This window comes from Ammodytes marinus, assembly GCF_949987685.1.
Source record: "Ammodytes marinus genome assembly, chromosome: 4".
Classification (NCBI taxonomy): Eukaryota; Metazoa; Chordata; class Actinopteri; order Uranoscopiformes; family Ammodytidae; genus Ammodytes; species Ammodytes marinus.
The window spans coordinates 9,061,470-9,083,549 of record NC_137233.1 but is presented as its reverse complement, the minus strand read 5'-3'; the positions used below and the strand labels follow the sequence as shown (position 1 = coordinate 9,083,549).

The window sequence follows — 22,080 nt, the reverse complement described above, 5'->3', positions numbered from 1 at the left end:
AGGGAACGTTGTGCGGAGTCGGAGGACACTAGGACTTTAAGACAAACTATTCCATTTTGCATAATACAAGTACCTCATATTTCTTTCATTATATAATCCTAAAAAAAAAGGAAAGAACCACATTGTTACCTTTCACGTCTACATATACATCTCCATATGGATACATGAATGGAAATGATAGGAACTTTTGATACAATACATTTGTCCAGCACTTTGGGTTTAGCTTTCTTCAAACCCTTCAAAGTTTATCTTCCTCCAGGGACATGTATGATGAGCTGAAAGAGACGATACGGTACATTTGAACTTTGATCAGAATTCCTCGGAAAACATCCGAAATAATGACCTGAAGATGAACAGCAAGACGAAACCGAAGACTAAAACAAATCCAATATATGTCTGTGGCTAGCAACAAATAAAAACAGTCTTCCCAAACAGCCAACACTTTTGACCCTGAGAAGTAGTTGAATTCCATGTGAGAGCTGAGGAGCTGTGGAGACCTGCTGTCCATTGGAAGGTGTGCAGTGGAATCAGCGGGTGTTAGCAGGTGTTTTTTCTCTCTCTCCTCTTGCTCACTGGTGCGAGCAGCTGTGTCTCTCTGTCCTCTCCTGTCTCATTTGCTAGATGTGTTTGCGCGTGACTGTTTGCGTGCTCATTCGACTAAAAGCCTCAGTCCACCACCAGCAGGTGTGAACGCCATGGGTGAATCTAAGATGTGATCTTAAGCAGTGAAGGCAGGCAAAAGGATTAAAATCAATCTTTCTTCTTGCCAATTGATTTCATCACAGGAATTCTCCAACCCCCCCCCCCCCCCCCCCCCCCCCCACACCGAGCCTACTTCAAATAACTAGCTTCAATTTTAAAAATTGAAAATGTCTAAAGGGAAAAGGCTGAGTGATGGATACTGGATGTGACTATTCAAAAATAATGTTTTGGTCAGGAATCACAAGTCAACACTTTTTTTCAGTTTGCTTTCGTTATTCTTTCAAATGATCTGTATATTCTCTGTGTGTGAATGTATGTGTGTTTAGAGCTCACACCTCAACAGTCCAAAACAGAGGCTGCAGTATGTTCAGTGATAAAACTATCCAACACACGCCTCAGACCACAGTTGCTCTCAATGTATACTTCCAGATGAGCCTATTCTGTATGCATTTGGAAAACCAAAAATGGGACCTACAGTAAAATGACACAAACTTTCCATTTGAGGAAATTCATTTAAAAACAAGGCAACACTAAACCCCCAGATGTAACTGTTTTCCATTTGACAGCCTTCCTGACTTGCAGTTAACTTGCACAGTGGGCCATTGTCAGTATAGCTTCAGTCAGTGGAGCAGATATACAGCTCGAGCTAACAGCCAGGGGAAATCATTGCAAATCTCCCCCCCCCCCCCCCTCCAGCCTTACTTGTCCACAGCCAGGCAGAATAGTGTTTATATCACGGCTCAACCAGCGCTGCTCTGTGATCCGTCATGTCAGGAATCATTTCACGGGTTTCCTTTTCTCCCCGAGGAAGAGTGTGCATGCGAGTGTGTGTTCATGAGTATATTTTTTGTAGTGTTTGTCTGTCATTTTTCACGCAATAAGAGGAAAGAGAGGATTGGTCAGTCAACACTTCAGGGCTAATATGATCTTCCCTGCAGCCGTTTTTTTTTAAAGATTCAGATTGTTGCTTTCAAGACTTATTTGTGCATATGACACCAAGTGCAAGAAGAATGTCTATTTTGTCTATTTTGGCATTTTATCAAGGTTCAGAAACGAAGCTGTTTCTTGGCATCACAACAGTGTTTAAGGTCAGGATAACACAGTCTTTCTTATATCTGCACAGCAACTAACAAGCCACCACCTCCACTGCTGCTGCTCAAGGCACTTTTCATCGCTCTGTGAAATTCATAACACAGACAGGCCTTGACTGAGATCAATGAGAAACTGCTTCCATCACATTCAAATATCTGGAAAATGTGAACATTTATACTTGAAACTGTACGTTGATAAGTACTTCAACAATATCAAGGTGGTTACACTAGAAAGATGATTGTCATTCTGTACCTGATTTTACCTTTTTTTTACTTATTTTGGAAGTGAAGTGAAGACATATTTGAATAGCCTGCTCTGAGCATACTTCTGCTCACTTATATTAATGGAATTTTGATTGTTGCAGCAGTAGCACATGTAATGTATAAATGCTGAGCTCTGCCTCATAGCTTTGGCAGCATAGTTCAAGGTGAATGATGTTTTCAAGGATACCTTATCATTTCCTTATGTGAGTGTGTACTGGTTGAAAGGCTGTCTTCCAAAATGTCTTTCTGGAACAGATTAAAACATTAGAAAACAAGAAATTGCTTCTTAGATTTGTTTTGATAAGGGGCTAAGGGTTTCCAGCTGCGCATATGTGGCACAGATGGACATAGTTAAACTGTTGTTCACATAATAGGTTTTTGATAAACAATATCATTTTAGAGTCTTACACAGTTGCTTAGCAGCCAATATCAGAAGAAAGAGGCAGCATTGGGCAGCTCCCAGATGTCCTTCTCTCTTTCCAAACCTCTTACCGTAAATATGAATTTGTGCAAAGTCAACATGACTGTTTGAAAAAGGAAAAAATAGCCTCACAATGTGTTTCCAATAGGATCCCATGAGGTCCTCTTCTCTTTGTTGCTGTCGCACCTCACATCAAAATGGTGATGGAATAATCAATGTGTGTGTGTGTGTGTGTGTGTGTGTGTGTGTGTGTGTGTGTGTGTGTGTGTGTGTGTGTGTGTGTTTGTGTGATTGTGTGAATGGAACAGTGGACACCTGAGAGGGTCAGGTAAATGTAACCGACCAGATGAAACCATAACACCGCTGCTTTCATTTCCTCCGAACGACATTTACGGCCTGGCTGTGTGTTATTTGTGTATGGAGGTTTGAGCACATGTGCAGTGTCCATACCTGCTCGTGTATGTGTGTTTTAATAGAGAGCAATCTCCTGCACCTTCACGTGTGTGTGTGTGTGTGTGTGTGTGTGTGTGTGTGTGTGTGTGTGTGTGTGTGTGTGTGTGTGTGTCTCTGTGTGTGAGGAGAGAAAGGAAGAGCATGAGAAAGGGAGGTGCACAGGTCACCTCAACATTATCCCAGTCACGCTCACCTTGTTATCACTCCTGAATTTACACCTTTATAGTAGATTTATGTATTAATTTCTCACACGGTAGCTGAAAGAAAATAGTAAGGAGATTTATATATAAGTTTGAGAACATCATGGGACAATTAAAATGGTTTAATAGAAGATTTTTTTTTTTTTTACGTATTAAAGAAATTGTGCCAGAATTGAAAGAAACTGCGGACATATATGAAGAAGATCTACAGGGACTGGTCCAGCTCCAGTATGTAGCTCTGGTCTCATAACTCTCCCACTGTGATTCCACCTTATTAAAATTTGGATTTTACTTTCACTGAAAAATGCATCCATCATTGTCACTAGCTTGCCAGCCAAGACACGTTCCACTACTGTATGAAGAAACCATGGAACAAGGGAACAGTATGTGTGTGTGTGTGTGTGACGTGTGTGTGTGTGTGTGTGAGACGTGTGTGTGTGTGTGTGTGTGTGTGTGTGTGTGTGTGTGTGTGTGTGTGTGTGTGTGTGTGTGTGTGTGTGTGTGTGTGTGTGTGTGTGTGTGTGTGTGTGTGTGTGTGTGTGTGTGTGTGTGTGTGTGTGTGTGTGTGTGTGTGTGTGTGTGTGTGTGTGTGTGAGAGAGAGAAAGAGAAAGGGGTAGGTTCAAAGATAAATCTGTTCCCTGGGCAACCAAGGTCTGATAGAAAGTCACACACACACACAGCAAGTATTCAACCACACGCATAGCACACGGACAAAAATTGTAAGGCAGAGAAAATGGATAAAAAGGTGGTTTAGGACACTGTCGTAGGTGTGTGTGGGTGTGCTCAACTGCAGGGTAGGGCGGTCGTCCACTCAACTACAGGGTCGTGGTTCAATCCCCGCCACATGTCGAAGTGTCCCTAGGGAAGACACTGTACCCTAAATTTCGCCCGATAGTTAGTCTGCTATAGGTGTTTGAATGAATGTAAAAGAGTGTCTGTTCTCATTGGGATTTACCTGAATAAATAAAGGTTTGAAAAAAAATATATTCTGCAGTAGACGCATGTTTTTAGCGGCTTCACATCCGAATGGCATTGATGTGACGCTCACACCAGCATAAACACGCTAATATACACGATGAAGTGTGCACTAATGAAGTAGGGACTATAATAGTCCCCACTTCATAGCATCGGGCTGCAACTGACGAACAAAAATAATTGTTTGTGTGTACAGCCATTTTGTGCTTTACATTCTAGTTTGTTACAGGGACAAAAGTACAAGATGTGAACAAAGTAACATCCGTTGACCACATTCTGACTGGCTTTCCTGCTGCTTTCTGCTGTTAACTACACTGCTTCGGCAAACATGGTGCACCGCATCACCAGCTAGCGATCGAACCCGGGTCTACTTTCACTCTGAAAGTGGCCAATTGCCTATGCACACATTTAAAAAAAAAAAACACACATATTTTCACTCGTATTTTGGTGTGAAAGGGGTACAGGTTTTTTCTTGTTTAGAGGGCAGTTGTTTGTCAATGTCTGTATATAAGTTAGAGTGCTGTTCATGTATCCTTGGATTCAGAGAACAGTAAACTGTGTATTTAGTAGGGCAGGGGAAGAATGCAGCACTCTAGCGATTTGGCTGGTGAGGCTTGTTGTGTAACCCATTGTGTTGATGAGTGACTGTGCTGACCTGTACCTCATTAGTTCACCAGTTTGGGTTACTGGGAGAGCATACCTGACCTTCTACTTATCACTCGGCTAAATGCTGTGGTTTGTTGTGAAGAAGCTAGTTTAACATGTTGTCTGACCACATCTGAAATGCTAAAGGCCAAGGTTTGTTAGCCATTCCTTGCAGTGGGACAGAGGGGCGGGATAGGGATTCGAATGGGGATAACTGCACATTCTTTGACAGTCTTTCCTAGTGGTGTTTGTGCAACCGAAAAAGTGATATAAGTAGTTGTGTAAAGGAAAAGAGCTCAAGAGAGAAGTAAAAACCTTCTGACATCCCCACACCCAGCCAATCACTGGTTTGTCCGTTTCAAAAAGTTACGAGTTAGTATATGAATTGCAGGACGCCACCCTTCAAGCCCGACTTCAGAAAGGGCTGGGAGTAAGTGGTTTCAGACACTGTTTGATGATCCCAGAATCACTAACAGTACTACTGACCTCTTTAGGCTTCCAAATTTGGCACAGCAGATTTGGTGTTGAATATTCAGTAGCAGCCAAAAATGTCTCTTGTAAACTGTTCAAAGAGGTTTCATTTGAATACAAGATTAAAAATACACTGTGATCTTTGCTATCAACAAGATATTGACCCACACAAAGATAGAAAAATGATTCTACAATCATAAATAACTGAAATAGTAGAGTTATTTTTTTTTCAATTATTATCCCTAGTGGGGAGATTGACCCACTCAATACCAAAATAGAGTGAAACATACCAATGAAAAGTATGTTTGGCCTTGGTTGGATGAGAAAGTGTAATGGTCTTGTTTCATGTGGTTAGGTCCATTTTTGTTCTCGCGGAGGGTCTAAAGCTTAACGTCAGCCTGAATTTCAGCAGAATTTAATAAATCCAGGGGGATGTGATTTTACTGTGTGACTGTTGGTGCATATGTGTGTGCACAAAAGAGAGAGAGAGAGAGAGAGAGAGAGAGAGAGAGAGAGAGAGAGAGAGAGAGAGAGAGAGAGAGAGAGAGAGAGAGAGAGAGAGAGAGAGAGAGAGAGAGAGAGAGAGAGAGAGAGAGAGAGAGAGAGAATCCGTGTACCAAGACATTTCTGGACACTGCTGGTTCGTTCGGTTTCTGTCCCATCCTTTTCATTAAGGTAGTTGTGCTCAGGCTCGGTGCACACTCATGGATTAAGTAGGCTTAGTTGTGCTAGAGCTAGCTTGCAGTCTTTCCTTTGTCCAGAACTTCTTTTTTGGCAGGAAAGCTATGTGTTTTGAACATGTCTTCTTTGTAGCTGTATCAAGTCTCCTTATTTCTGTAAATCCACACTGGACTGTTGCTCAATGTGTAACGCATGGACTATTGATCAACTGTGCGCAAAGTTCAGTGTGTTTGGTAAAAGGTACACAGTCACATGTAAAGCAATTAAAAGCAGCAAAATAAGATTTGAAATGACTTGCAGGGTTTGTTCATCAGACCAATGAGAATAATAGAAACAAAATATGTCAATTGTCTCCGATGAGTGTTGGCTCAAGGATGCTTTGTCCGCTTTTCTTTCAACAAGAGTTAACCCTAAACCAAATCTCTGTCTCTCTGACACACACACATGCACACTACGCACTACTTGTGCGTAGTGTGCCTGACTCAAATCCTTTTACCGACTGCATTCATATTGCATACATACGTGCATTCATAAAAAGTGTGTGTGTGTGTGTGTGTGTGTGTGTGTGTGTGTGTGTGTGTGTGTGTGTGTGTGTGTGTGTGTGTGTGTGTGTGTGTGTGCGTGTGTGTGTGTTGATGTGAATGTGTTTAAATGTGTGTGTGTGTGTGTGTGTGTGTGTGTGTGTGTGTGTGTATCAAGTAGTTGCCCTGTTACCCACTTGGTGTGGTTAAGTCGGTAGTCACATAAGATCATGTTCATGAAATGACATTAATATTGTCTGGGTTATTAATACAAGGATGGGACAGGCAGGCAGCCCTTCAGATCCTGTGCAGTGCAGACTGTCAGTTAAAGTTACATTGCGTTGAGGGCTCCAAATCATATTCCCTACAGATTAAGCTACAGAAGATACATATAGTACAATTTAAGCAAGGCCAGCAGATGCATATACAGTATACTCCAGTCATATCTCCCTGCACTGATTCAAGTCTGGTTAAAAGCAAATGATTTATGGAATATAATGACTTTGGGGAATAACGTTTAAAGCTTCTCATTTGGACACAGCTTGCTGCTGGATGAGACTGTCTCCTTTATTCATTCTTCTAAAGTGTCGGTTCTGTTACTGAAGCAGTATATTCCCTTAGCCCTGTTAGCTCTCCACACATAATATCAGCTGTAAATAGACTGCGCTGGTGCATCTGAATTTGTCCCCACACGCGGCACACACACACAAACACACACACACACACACACACACACACACACACACACACACACACACACACACACACACACACACACACAGAGAGAGACAATTACACACATAGGCAAGTGAGATGTTCTCAATTCACACAGTTTCCGACTGCATATTCTCAGTTGGTGTCTTTGGATCAAGCTGTGTCAGCCCAGTAAGAGACGTGATATTTGGTGTTTCTGTGTAGCTAAGGTTTTCATCTGGTGGGTTAGCCAGCATGACAGCATGGGCCTGTGGCTAACAGTGTGTGTTTTTATTCAGCGCTAGTAGCCACTTTCTGAGAAAACAAAAGAAAAAAGGTGTGACTTGGAAATGGGGATGCTCTTATTTTCTAAAGGTGTCTTCACGCAGTGCAATTTTGGGACAAAAGGTAAAATCGTTTGGATTATTTGGAGCGTGTGTGACCAAAGACAGCCTGCTGTAAAAAATAAATAAATGATAATATTTACATTGTTCTAATTGATATAATACAGTCCATCAAAGCTTATAACTAAGATGTTATGAAACCCATCTCACACACATACAATAATCTTTGACGATTGTTGTTGCACAATTGTCTAAAGGCACCTTATCACACAATATCTATTGTTCTTGGTTCTGCTTTATCAGTGCCATTTGTGTATGACTCCTGTTCTTTTCATTCCTTCAGGATTAGAGCATATCTCACACTGTCCCCAAGCATTGCCTGAATAGCTTGTCATTCCAGATTGGTGCAGTCACTCACTGGCATGTCCTCAGTGGCTCAGAATTCCATCTTTGTCATAGTCTTTGCTTTGCTGACTTTCACTGCCCCCTAATGAAATATGTCTTTGAAAAAAACAAACATGTGCACAGTATTGTAGTGTTCTTTTAAGCCACTGTTTCACTGTTATCCGTTGCAGACAAAACTTCTTCTCTCACCACCGGAAGACCCAATTTATAAGTCCCGCATTGGACAAAGCCTATTTTAATTTGACCTGCTGCCTGTCAAATGTAATTGCTAGTCAAGAAGAAATGGACCATCTGGAATCAAAGATGGTTTAGTGATGTGCCTGTGCAAAAATGAATACACCCCTGGTATATTTTGATTGTGTGAACAAATTATCAATTTTCAACTACATGTTTCCACCGTCGAATCAGAATTCACACTTTGAGACAAATCACTGTGAAGATATGAATGTATAAACCCAACCGGTGTTGATTCTCGAACCGCACGTATGATTGGATGAACCTTTTCAATAGCATGGCGGTATTTTAAGCTTAAGCTAAACGAGCGAGTGACGTCGCCACCACACACTGCCTACACTTCTGTACAGTTAAGCCAATGACATGCATGTACTTTATCGCCTAATTAAAACTTTCTGGCTCCTCGCTCTTGTGACAGTATAATTATTACTTTTAAAATAATCCCTTTCTCTCGAAGCCTGACTGAATCCCTCAGCCACAACCCTCTACTTTCGTACAAAGACACTTTTCCAAAGCTTCCATAGTCCTGATTAAAAGACCACATCTTCTCCAGAGACTTAGCAGTAAAGAGATAAAGGCCTTTCTCTTAATATCAGATTTATCAATGTCTAAATAGATAATTGTTTTGTGAAACTGTTCAGTGCAGAGCGCAGGAGGAGGTCCCTCATGTCTGATTGCCAACAAACGCAATTCTATTCTATTGACTGTTGTTTATTTCAATTAACCCATTGTGATTCGGGGTAAGTCTCATTTGTAGATAACATTTCCTTCTTCAGTTTGCAGTTGTACTTGAACACACTTTGTGTCAGTGTGTGTGCCGTTATAATATTATTATTTTTTTGGATCCACCCACCCAGCTGCTGCACCAATTCTTTAAAGTAAACAATCAGAAAAGGCCAAAGTGTTTTCCTTTCTTGCTTTTAGTTTGAAAGAAAAAAAACAATCCGTAGTGGCACGTATATTAAATATTGCAGCATCCTGCCAGGATAGCTTTGCTGTCTTGAAGTTTCTTTCCAGAGTTTTTGTTAGAGTGTGGTACGAGTGAAAAAGAATATTATTGCACAGTAATATAAATGCTGAATTACTGGCTTTGTTTTCATGAGAAAGAAAATACACATAAATCCTTTTTCCGCAATGTTGTAAACCTGCTGCCGTTATGAATTACTCACATAAAAGTGTTGGGTAAAAACAGCCGAGACGGGGCAACAAAGTACATTTACAGTGTGTGTGTATGTGTATTGAAATCAAATCGTCAATGGACATAATTACTGTCTACACTCACCATCTTTCCTGTCCTGTGTGTGTGTGTGTGTGTGTGTGTGTGTGTGTGTGTGTGTGTGTGTGTGTGTGTGTGTGTGTGTGTGTGTACACATGTGCATGTGCGTGTGCATATGTGTGTGTGTATCCCTGCTGTGAAACCTCTAAACCTCTGGACACAAAAGCCCGGTTCCTCTTTCCTTCGGAGCTGCTGGCCCGTGAGGACTTTGTGCTCATTGACTCAGCGAGGGAACGGATTAACTGGCAAAATAACATAGCTTTATTAAATCACAACCCTCCATCAGACCATCTCTCCCCTCCCTATGTGGCGTCAAGTTTGCTTAACAGACCCCCCCCCCCCCTCCATCTGAACCCCACTGCCCTGATCCCGGGCCCCTGATAAATTGGTGGCCCAGTCTTTGTGTCACTCTCTCACTTCATTACTGGCTTAGGCTCCACTGAACCATTGCACAGTATTTGTACAGGATGTGCATGTTGGGGATGGACAGAAGGAGAGGAAATAGGAATTGGAGGTTATGTGTATGCAGCCAATATACAGAATACATTTGTTATATTACATATATAAAAATAAATTTTTCAGATTCTCTAAAAACTGCTGTTCCAGCCAACCTAAATTTATTCTTGCTGTTAACTTTTACTGCTACATTTTCAACAGGGCTACTGAGGATTTATATATATCTACATAGTATATACACTTGCACATAATAACCCACTTTATTGTCTACATTTTATGCATCATTTTGCAGTGTAACATGTGCTTTTTCAGTGACTTTAATAAACTGGCCCGTCACTATTTAAAATTGAGGAGCAGATGTTCACATCAGTTTTTACTCTGCCCCGTTCGGAGTGCAAACTGTAAATGAAGTTCATGCTTTGAATCACAGCAAGCTAAAATGAATGGAAAAATTTAGTTTCTCTCCAGACGCAAAATAATAGAAAAGAAAAATTGTAAAGTAAAGTGGAAGTGTCTGCAGCTCAACCTCCCTCTCACTCTGCTCTTGTCCTCTGCCAGATCCTGTTCAAGTTTCCTTCACTTTCACTTTGTTGAATTACGATAATTAACTCTCCTGACACACTATGCAAAGTAATCAAATCTGTGCTTTGGCAGTATATGAATTAGTTTAAAAGTGTGATTCAACGTGCTTTGCCCTCTCCTGGTCCCTCTTTCTCTCACTTTCTTTCTCTCTCTCTCTCTCTCTCTCACACACACTCACACTTTCTCTATCCCTCTCTTTCTCTCACTTTCTCTCTCTCTCTCTCTTACCTCCCCCTCGAGGTTGGCAAATATCCACGATTTTAATGAGATGGGCTACAGGAACGATGAACTTATCTAAATCATTCAGAACAGGGGAAATCTTCTGCAGACTGATGCTGCCAGAGAGAGACACACATTAATCAGGGTAACACTGGGGACACATAAAACCCATACTTGAGCTCAGAGATCACTGAAAGGGGGCATAGACCACGTACACTTTACCCTCACGTGCAAAATACATGCCTCCAAAATAGACGAAAACACATCTTGAGGTAAGTCACAGAATATTAACAAATCTGATTTGGTTTTTAAAATAAAACAACCTAAAACTGCTCCATTTGCACTTTCTCTGATAGAGAGTCATCCATGGGAAACCCCAGAGAACTTTTTGATTATCAATTCATTTTCTTAAGCTAAAAATATGCAACTTTTCTACAAATAGGCTCAGTATTGACATTTTTAACCTCGGTTGACCTCAATGAACTGAATAAAAACAGCAAGTGTTGCTTAGTTATTTATGGTGCTGTTTTTGCCCAAGAAATCCCTTCCTTGTTGGGGGTATACAACACTGGGACATTCTTCCGCTGACATGGTTTACAGAGCCAACAGCATGCTTCTGAGGTCGCTGGCTGGCCAATGACATTCCAGCTGCTCCCACGGTAACCGGTAGCGGGGGGGGGGGGGGGGGGGGGATGCTGGCGTTTAGCTTGAGAGCATTGTTTCACTTTTGACTATAGCCAATGGCACTCTCTGACCGCCAAGTCAAGAAGCATGCTAATACATGCTAGCTACTTATGCCTGCTGGTTTGCTGGTTTTCTCAATGGAAGCATGTAAAATCGGTTAAATCAACAGTGTGTGTATGTGGATGCAGGCAGAAGGTCAGGTTGATAGTGTGTGTGTGTATCTGTGTGTGTGTGTATATTGGGTAATCGGCACAATGAGGAGTATTGGCTGAGCACAGTTCAAAAAATGTACCTTGTGCTTTGGCTATTTTGACCGTCCTAGAGAACTGGAGAAGAAAACGCTTTTCAATCCCCAGTTAAGTGAATTGTATCAAAACTCGATTGGCTGAAAATGTCTGGTCAGGATTTGTGAGGTTCAATGTGAAGACTAGCAGGAAAAGCTTAGTGGCAGATTCTGCAGAAGAAGCAAAGAAACACACACACACACACACAGTACAAAAGTAGTTTCACTGGCGGCCAGATAAGCTAAAGTAATAACAGTGCCATCTCAGCTAATTTTAGCTCTGTATTGAATGCGCCGCCAATGGTATTCATGGCAACATTTCTGGCTGAGCTTAGCTGTATGTTCAGCCCCTCTGTCTCACTCTTTCAGATTCTCCTTTCTCACTCTCAATCTTCTTCTTCTTCCTGTCTGACTCTTTTCTATATTGTCCATTCCGCTTCTATTCTCGTTTCCTTCTCTCCTCCCCTTTTCATTTCTCTTGTCTATTTGAAAGCTATCTCATCCGATTTTTTTGCTATGTGGGGCCACAGCTAATGCCTGACATTTCTAATCTGGGAAGCACCAATGCGAACATTTCAACGTCGGTTTTCGGAGTATAGTATAGTTAAGCCCCTTTAGAAAAGTAAATATCTCCTTCATACCTGCTATGAATGGTGTTTTCCCCCAAGCCTATTCAGCTCTGCAGTGTGTGCAGCAAGAAGCCCAGACATAAACTCTGCCTTACATAATAAAGAGTAATGACCGCTGAGAATAGAACACCAGATATTAACAGCTGCAGCCAAGCCTGCAACATTTTCAAGAAACATCTATAGTTCAAATTGTAGTGCTGGTTGTTTGACTTGAGACATCATACATCAGGTGCCATTCTTTACCTGTCTGGTTGAGTATGGTTTAGCTTATTCAGGGAAGTTGCTATCTAGAATGGCTTCCTCTCAAAACAATCCAATCAAATCCAATTTAAATTCCCAGTCTTATGGCCTATAGTTTGCCACGTTGAGATTGACCCCATCAATTTGGAATGGCATTGGTCCAGCAACAAGGAAGCATTTGGCTACCCTATGATACGAACATCAATGGGTTGGCACTAGAACAAATGGACAGACGCTCATTTCCATGAAACATTGCGTATGCAAGTTGACAGCTACTTCAAAGCTGTGGCTGGTACATATTGCTTGCTCACTGCCTGATTTGTGTTCCGAGTCTCCACACTCCCAATACTTCTAGTTTTGTCCACAATTGCACTTTTTTTATATTGGAAAATGTAGCTGATTCTGCAGTGCATATTGTACATGAGGCAAGTATACAACTGAAATGATTTTGTATAATAAAACTTTTATGGGTCCCTCAAATGCATCATGGGTCATCTGAGTTCATACACCATACATAGCATCAGGGGGGGGGGGGGGGGCATAGTATTGAAAACACAGCGGTAACTCAAGGGAGGGATTTTACACCCAGTTCATCAATGCCCCACTAGTAAACCTATTTGATATATAATACTAACTCTTTTCTTCATCCAACCAAAATGTCAGAATTCTTGAATCTTAGATGTAATTTAGACACAAGCAGCCATTATAGAAATATTCTTAAAAAATGTAATGATCACGAAATATACCAAAGAGTTTTCGGTACTGTGTGCTGTGGAGTCAGTTCCAGAAAAGTAATGAGGCTTGATACTCAGCCCTGTGGGATTCCACACCATAACTTTGTTTTCAGATATGCATCAAGTTGGGTATTTATCTGTGTGTGTTTGTATGTGTTCAAGAGGTTTGCGTTGAAGCCAGACTATGGGTGTGTCCTAAATGTTTGTCCCAGGAAACCACACTGGTACACCAATACATGATGAGGATTTTATTAAACTAGCAAAGAGAGGGTAACACTTTATAATAACTATCCGTTGTAACTCGTTAATAGATCATTAGTAAACTCTTAATTAATGATTATTAATGATTTGTTGAGTGTTTGTTAGCAGTTTGTTAAGGATTTATAACAATGGTAAATAGTTAATAGCTTAATAATTTAATCAGTTCATCTGGGAGGTAATCCGAGATACCGACGAGGCTGAAATAGGCTATAGACTATACACAGTGCATGGGCAACTGAGGGCAGCCCCATTTTCAAATATTTTTAAATAAACTCAATACACACTGTGCATGCCATGGACTTGAACGTGACATGATCAGTTAATCTCGTATTACCTCCCAGATGAACTGATTCAATTATTAAACTATTAACTATCTACCATTGTTATAAATCCTTAACAAACTGCTAACAAACACTTAACAAATCATTAATAATCATTAATTAAGAGTTTACTAATGATCTATTAACGAGTTACAACGGATAGTTATTATAAAGTGTTACCAACACGTTTAGCTTTCACGCATCGAAACAATCCAAATCACCACCGAAACTGAAAAGGAACTGACCTCAGAGACTGAGTAGAGATCTAGGACATTACTGGGAAAGAATACCTTCTTTCTGAAGAAAAGGAGGCGTATGCAGAAAACTTAACATTCTACTGACTCATAGGAGCTACTGTATTTTTACAGTCCCACTTCAAACATTCACCGTTATCCCTAAATTATCTGTCCGTTTTAAACGTTGGCATCATGTTTGGGGAAAAAAAAGAAGCTGAGTCATTCCTTCCATAAACCTTTTGCTGGTTTATTTTCTTATTCAGGACATTACTTTGACATTTCAAGCACACAGTTTTATGACCTTTAATTTAAAAAAAATTCCGCATAGCATTAGACATTTTTTACTGTACGGTTTGGGTTTTTTGATTACATTAAGGAATTTTAAAGGCTGAAAACAGACTTTTTGCAAGCCCAATAAGATCGGCTGGAGCCTTCTTTCTCTGATACTGAAACTCAATGACCGTTGTTCTGACGTGCCATGGAGGAGATAAGTGAACAATCTCTCGCCTTGCTCATCACACATAACTCCCTTTGATGCCTCTGCTCTTGAGCTCATAGATTCCATAAGCATTACATCTGTAGCGGTCGTGTCCTTTTGCTTTCCACTACAGACACCTACTACAAGTGAACGGTCAAAGCCATTACTTGATCTGACAGATGAAACAAGCCGTGGTACAGATTCTGATGTCTGGAAAGAAGCTTTGCAGTGAGTGAGTCGGTGTGAACACATTTCACAAGGAGCCTTCTGAAACTTTTGCCCCCCTGGCTTTAGTCAATGATTTACTTTGCAAAGTCTTGATAGAGGGAAGGAATGAAAATCTGAATGACTACAGCAATAAGTTGTTTGTAGTGACTTTAAATCACAAAAGAGAAGGGGGCACACAGTTTGAGATATGCTTGATGTTTTAATATGATAACTGTGTCCCTGTCTGCCTGCCCGGGTGGCTGGCATTAGCGCTATTTTGGGAACGGTGGAAGCCCCCTCTCTTCACTCCTGTTGTCGTTTTGCAGTGACTCTTCAACTTGTCCTCTAGCTCCATAGCTCTTGCGCTGTGCAGAAAGAGCACTTCACAGTTCCCCAGTGAAACCAGAGCTCTTCCTTCAGCCTCATGCCTTGCCATGTCCTCTCAGCTATTTTTACTCCAGCAGCGGCTACTTGTGCCAAACCCATACCACAGCCTATTGGACTGCAGCTTAGGCCGTGTGTGTGTGTGTGTGTGTGTGTGTGTGTGTGTGTGTGTGTGTGTGTGTGTGTGTGTGTGTGTGTGTGTGTGTGTGTGTGTGTGTGTGTGTGTGTGTGTGTGTGTGTGTGTGTGTGTGTGTGTGTGTGTGTGTGTGTGTGTGTGTGTGTGTGTGTGTGTGTGTGTGTGTGTGTGTGTGTGTGTGTGTGTGTGTGTGTGTGTGTGTGTTTGAGAGAGTAGGTGTATGAGTGTGTGTGTGCTTGGTAAAACTGTGCATTTTCAACAAGACCTGATCAGAATAGATATGAGCGAAGGGAAAGCATTACCACAAATTCATTTAGTAACAGTAGATTGGATCCAGCAAAGATTTGTATTGGTCAATCCTTGTCCTGTGGGCCAGTAAGGTGATCAGCTCCCCCAGTTCAGTTCTTTCTCATTTCCTGTGATCTCTGTAATAACCTCCTGTTTTTAGTAATTACGTATGTAATTAAATAGTCAATACTGATTGTCCCATTGACTGTATGGACTCCAATCATCATGACAGCATCAGCACTGCTATTGTATTGACCAATGGTCATTATTGGCAGGAATTAACCAAATTCAATTAACAACATAATTTGTCCCCAAAGGGCAATTGAGTGTGAAACCAAAAAAAAACACTCAAGATAAAAAGAACTCAAAGGACATGAATACATTACTTTAATACAAAATATATAATCACAGCATAGAATAGATAGCATAGAAAAAGCACAATACTGCATAATAATATATTTGCCGATACGTACGCTATAAATAGTAGCAGTTAACTCTTAAAACACAGAATTCTTCACAGATGATCTTCTGCGCCTTTTTTGAACGCTGTTCCTAACTGCTGCTGCTACAGAGTTTTTTTCAACTCATCCCAAATTCCCTTTTTATCTCTTTCAGTGAAATACATCAAGGAGATGTCGGCCTTCTTTAAGAACGCGGGAGGGTCCCCCGGAGCCACCCTGCCCTGGGACTCTCCCCCCTCCACACCTCAGAGGGGCAGCGAGCTCACACCCAGCGACATCAAGGAGCCCCGCAGCATCCCGCTCAAGATGTGCCAGGTGTCACGGAAACAGTGCCCCCCAGACACAGAAAACAGGTACCTTTTGTGACAGAAGTTTACAGCCGTGTTGCCACTTCATACATTTATAAAGAAAATAAACAAATCTGACAGAGCTCATCTGAAGAGAACAACAAAAAAAATGTTGGCTTACAGAGAATATTGTAAAGGGGAGCTCTTTTTATGCCGTCTTGCTCTTTGTAAATATCTGAAACATCCTCACCCCCCCCCCCCCCAAAAATGTTCTGTTCTTTTGTATTTCATTTCTCTAACTGCCTCTTTCTGTCATCCCCCTGCTGGCTTCTCCTCCTCCTCCTCTCGTCTCTTCTGCCAGGTATTTTGAGGTGATTTCATCCAGCAGAAAGAACTCTGTGTTCCTGCGGGCAAAAGACCCGGCCATGGCCCAGTCCTGGTACAATGCCATCCAGGCCGGCGCCGCCAACCTCTTAGCGCGAGTGAGGGAGGAGATGAAGAGCATGCAGCCTGGCATGGAGGTCAAACATCTGGGCTGGATCGCAGAGCAGGTAGGCAAGGGTACAGACACACACACACACAGCACATGATCCATGAAACAAGACATGCTCCTCAGTACTTTTTTCAGTTATTCATGAAGCATTATTATTATTGACGGTGTTCTGGTTTTCTCTGTTATATAATTTTTGTCACATTTCGAGATATTCACTGATTTTGACAAAGTGATTCTGATAACAAGCATTCTCCAGAATCGCCACCAGAATACACCTTTAACATCCTGATCCCTGATTCTTAACTTCAACCTACTTAAGTCCAATGGCACGTTTCATTAATATGCCATTCACGAAAATCACATGAGAGATTTGTATTAACTCTGCCTCAAATGTGCATGTGTGCAGGTGACCCAGGGTCCAGAGAAACCGGTTCTGGCTGTGTTGACTGACAGAGACCTGCTTCTGTATCCCTCACTGCCTGAAAGCAAAGAGATCTTCAGCAGCCCCACCAAGAGCCACCCACTCATTGCTACCAGGTCAGCATGCACAAATGCCCACACATATGCACAACCACAGAAACACACACACACACACACACACACACACACACACACACACACACACACACACACACACACACACACACACACACACGCACCTACACACACACACACACACACACACACATACACACACACACACCCATTACAGTACATTATATGAACATGCTTTTCCTCTTCCTGCGTTTATCTCTCATCCACCCTGAACAGTTTTTTAGTTAACAGTCCTTCCCATGCTTGTTTTGGCCCCGGCCAAAGAGTGCAGGCTCACTCTTTCCATACTCAGACTATTGGAAATTTTGCCACATATAACGTCACAATTCATTCGGAAAACATTAGTGGAACCAGAACCTATGAGTCATGTGTTTTTCCCCTTCCTTTTTTTCGTTTTCCTGTGCTCACCCCGTCTCACTTTGTGACTCTGTAACACCCAAACATGGACGGCCATTAAATTGCTCTTTCTGTCACACACTTTTAATACGATTATTGATTACCCTTTTTCTCTTGTTCATCTTCTTCTCACACTTGCTCCACTGCTGCCCTTTAGACTGGTGCACTCTGGCCCAGGGAAAAGCTCTCCTCTCCTGGACTCAGACCTTTCCTTTGGCCTGCGTACTGGCACCAAACAGGGCGTGGAGACCCATTTGTTCAGGGTGGACTCTGCCAAGGAGCTGTCCACCTGGACTCATCTGCTGGTGGAGGGTTGCCACAATGCTGCTGAGCTCATCAAGGAGGTCACCGCGGGTACAGATACACAGACCTTAACTACCACTTCCATCTTCATTGCTTGCTACATAGTTTCTCCACCTTTAACTTGAACATTAAAACTTTTTTTCTGAACTATGAGAAGGGCACAAGGAATTGGAAATAGTCTTTGGTTGTCTTTGTTAACATGACTCTTCTCATGGTACAGCTAATGTTGTATGATGATATGAGGCCTATCAGTTCATACCTACTGTGCATGAGAAGGAATGATGTGCCTATATTGCCAGTTAAAAGTATGTTATTTTATGATGAGTATCAGGAACATAAGCATTTGATCAGGCAAGAATTGTTAACTGATAATAACTAAACTACTATATACAATTCCATCCAAAAGGACTTGTAGTTAGAATCAACTAAGGGTGCTCTCCTTCTAACACTAACTTATAACAGACACATACATCTTAACTGTTTTAAAGCTATTAAATGTTTACAGTAACAAATCTTAATTTGTCAGACAGGCAGCAGTTCATATTCAGCGCAGTGTAGGAATGTTCTTACATTGCCCTCTGTTGGTAGCACGCGGTGGTGCAAAAACCTTCTGCCAAAAATAATGGTCTAGAAGTATTCGAATACACTATTGGACTGAGCTCTGAACAGAATGATAGCACAAGAAATAAGTTATATTTATTTCAAAAAGAACTTAAGCCAGAAGCTGTAAAATCCTTACATTTACTTATTTTGATGTGACTGACACTATGTTTCCCCCTGTTTCTTTCTGCCTTGGCAGCCTGTAGTTGGAATGGGAAGGAGTGCACCCTGGGAGTTCACATCGATGAAGGCTTCACTCTCTTTCACGAGGAGATGGGCGTGAGGAAAAGCGTTCTGCTCCAGCAGCCCTTCGAGCGCCTAAGAATGTCCTCTGACGATGGAGTCCGCATGATGTTCCTGGATTTTGGAGGCCCAGAGGCAGAGATTGTAAGTTACTATTCTAGGCTGGAATTTCTCAATATGAAGCGATTTCAGGATTATTACATTATAACCGCCATAATTTTGTCCCTGTGTGTTTGTCTGTAACTGTTTGTCTGTAACTGTGGTTCATTGTGCTGCTGCCTGTCTTGGCCAGGTCACCTTTGAAAAAGAGATTTTTAATCTCAATAGGTTTTTTTCCTGGTTAAATAAAGGTTAAATAAAAATAAAAAATTAATTTGAGCTGTTTTATTACATTTGTCAAGGTTAGCTGGAGTTGTTATTATCAAACATGACAGCTGGTGAGTGTTTGTGTTTGAAGGGAATCTAATGGAGAACTGTGGTAAAGGCAAAGAGCAGCATAACAGTACCACTGGTATTTTGTAAGCTGTAAATACAAATACAAAGAAATGTGTGGATGAAAGTTAAAAATGGCTCTGAGCCATCTATAGAACAAATGTGTAAACTGCTGATATGACAAAATAACAATCAAATTGAGAATGAACTGATATTATAAAATATTTGAAATGGTGCTTATATACTTATTCACTTAATGCTAACCTATTTATTATTTTAATTAAAAATATGTACTTTTATTATAGCCTACTGAACTTCTTTAACATTTTTTATCTTACAATATGCCAAGATGTTGATTGTGTAAGGGATTGGGATGCAAAAAGTGTGATTTAGATACTCTCATGTTGACGTCTTTCCGCTATTTCTATCTCTTCTTTTAGCAACTGGACCTTCACTCTTGCCCCAAGACCATCGTCTTCATCATCCACTCGTTCCTGTCTGCTAAGGTCAAGAGACTCGGCCTGCTGGCATGATAATGGCCGACCATCCAGAACATCAACCATAGGAATATTCAATCACACACAGCCAACACAGCAACACAAAGACTATGAAACACCAGAGGACGCGGCCCCTGGGAGAAGATGCTGACTAAGCCCTTCTTTTCAGCCTACGTAGGCCTTGAGAATTAGCATACATATATAGTCAGGCACCCCCTGGTCTTTTTCTAGGGAAATGCAGAGAAAAATGCAGCATTGATGGACCTCTTATTGAACTTTTAGTTTGTGAGTTAAAGAGAGTTTTTACAGATGACGCAAGTGAGCAGCCATATAAGGGATCTGACATATCTGTCAAATCTATTACAGTAGGTCATAACACTTTCTGATGACAAACTGTGTGAATATGACAGCCTGCATCTTAATGTTTTCTAAAGCTTGAAGTCCCAACCATTGGACGTTTTTTTTTTTTTTTGCCCCATTGTTTAGCGTCATGAGTCACGGCAAGCCTTTTGTCATGAGCATCCTTTCATCTTTCAATCTTTGCTTTGTGTGCTCTGAGCAGTCATAACAAAAGTGATTTCACAGATGTCCTGATTGATGTTGGACAAACATTTTTTTGTTTGTTGTTCATAAAGGCAGCTTCAGTGGAGTGACAGAATGACATGTCTGATCAATAGTCTGTACTGAACAATGTACTGAGGATAACTGTAACAGTCTGCTTTTTATGTGGATGCTCAAGTTGCCTTAACTCTGAATTTTCATAGAAGTGACACGTTTTATGTTTGAATCAACTTCCTAATGCCATATCACATATTTTTCTTCGCAGCTGAACAACCTTCCTTTATTTTTCCTTTCCGTGGCCTAATACAAGTAAATCACTAACAGAGTATATATAACGAAAGGCTTTTTTACATTTGGTTTAATCCAAACTAATAAAGTGGATAAAAACTAGTATATTTTTTTCCTAACAGAAAACATTGGGATAACCTGGATAACCAGAAAGGTTAATCGTGTATTTATAAATGACAAACAGCTTTGATGAATAAGTGTCAGTCCATCTGAGCAACATACCCGATATGGATAAGCGTTCTATTACAATAACAATACAGAGTTTAGCTCTAAAGATCAACCTTTTTAACGGTACAGTGTTTTTGTCTACACGTCATCATTTAAACACTAGAATATAAACAGGCGTCTTCAGAAATAAGGGACGGTACATTTTTACACAATGTGTCCAACTTTTAAACATTTTAATTTACCGTTTAAAAGATGTTGAGTTGTTTACATCACAGTTTGTTTTTATTTTAATTATTTTTCTTACATTTTTTTGTGTTGACTGAACATCCACAACTCGGGGCCTTTCTCTCTCTGTGTCCAACACTAAACCGACTTGTAACTAAAACATAATTTGCTTTCAAGAATAAAATGCATCGTATATTCTTATTTAAACAAAGGTGTGCCTTGCAGGGTTGTTTGTATATAAACATGTAATAAACTTTGTTAACTTTTAATTGTTCACTTTGCATGTGCTTTATTTGATGCCACACAAACGTCACACTTGATTATAATATCGCTTTCAAAACAGAGGCTTAACTGAAAGCACAGAACATAACTGCTGTGTTTTTTTTATGTTTGCAAAAAAAATGGTCTCAAATTGTATTGAAATAATTACAGCTAAAAATCATGCTGCACTAATACATATCCCTCAGCTGCACAGAGCATTTTATTTTGTATCTTTCAGGTCTTTGTCTTGTTTTTTTTAACACCAAAAATAAGAGAAAAGCTACCGAAGCACCTTACAGTATTTGCCTAGCAACACCAGAAAAACTAAATAGTTGGTGAATATAGTTGGAGCACTTAGCATTTTGCTTAAATGAGTGTGAATGTAAGACGTACATCAGGTTACCAGAAACATGACTCCAAATAAATGCTAGTGTTCTGTAACTAATGGATCTGTAAACAGCATCAGTTTGCTAAATTGTAAACCTTAACAGCCACATAAGGCCAATTAAAAAATAAATAAAGCTCACAATCTGAAATCATATTGTATTTATATTGATCCCTCATTACACCATTCATTCCTGGGATGATTCTAAAAAACGGTTACCGGGCCATGCATTAAAAGAAGTTAAATTATGAGTCTGATATAACAGCTCTGTGTAAAACCAAACAGCCTTGTAAAGTCCATTTTAAGTCGGTCCCTGATGCACTTTTCATCTCCAGCTGTAACTTTTAATACCATATTATTTTATTCATATATCATGGTCTTTAACGAGCCGCCGCTCCACTGAAAAGCAGA

The 22,080-nt window shown here is 40.7% G+C and overlaps 1 protein-coding gene across 1 annotated transcript in view; it reads left to right on the top strand.

Annotated features, from left to right (window-relative positions):
* The window catches only part of snta1 (syntrophin, alpha 1), a 28,355-nt gene extending 7,109 nt beyond the window's left edge, over positions 1–21,246 (top strand). Inside the window, exons 3-8 of the mRNA XM_080026463.1 lie at positions 16,130–16,328; positions 16,624–16,813; positions 17,162–17,292; positions 17,864–18,060; positions 18,809–18,996; positions 19,725–21,246. Coding sequence (XP_079882589.1) covers positions 16,130–16,328; positions 16,624–16,813; positions 17,162–17,292; positions 17,864–18,060; positions 18,809–18,996; positions 19,725–19,817 — 998 coding nt within the window. The 3' untranslated portion in view covers positions 19,818–21,246. The remainder of the gene's footprint in view (positions 1–16,129; positions 16,329–16,623; positions 16,814–17,161; positions 17,293–17,863; positions 18,061–18,808; positions 18,997–19,724) is intronic.
* The last annotated feature ends 834 nt before the right edge of the window (positions 21,247–22,080 follow it).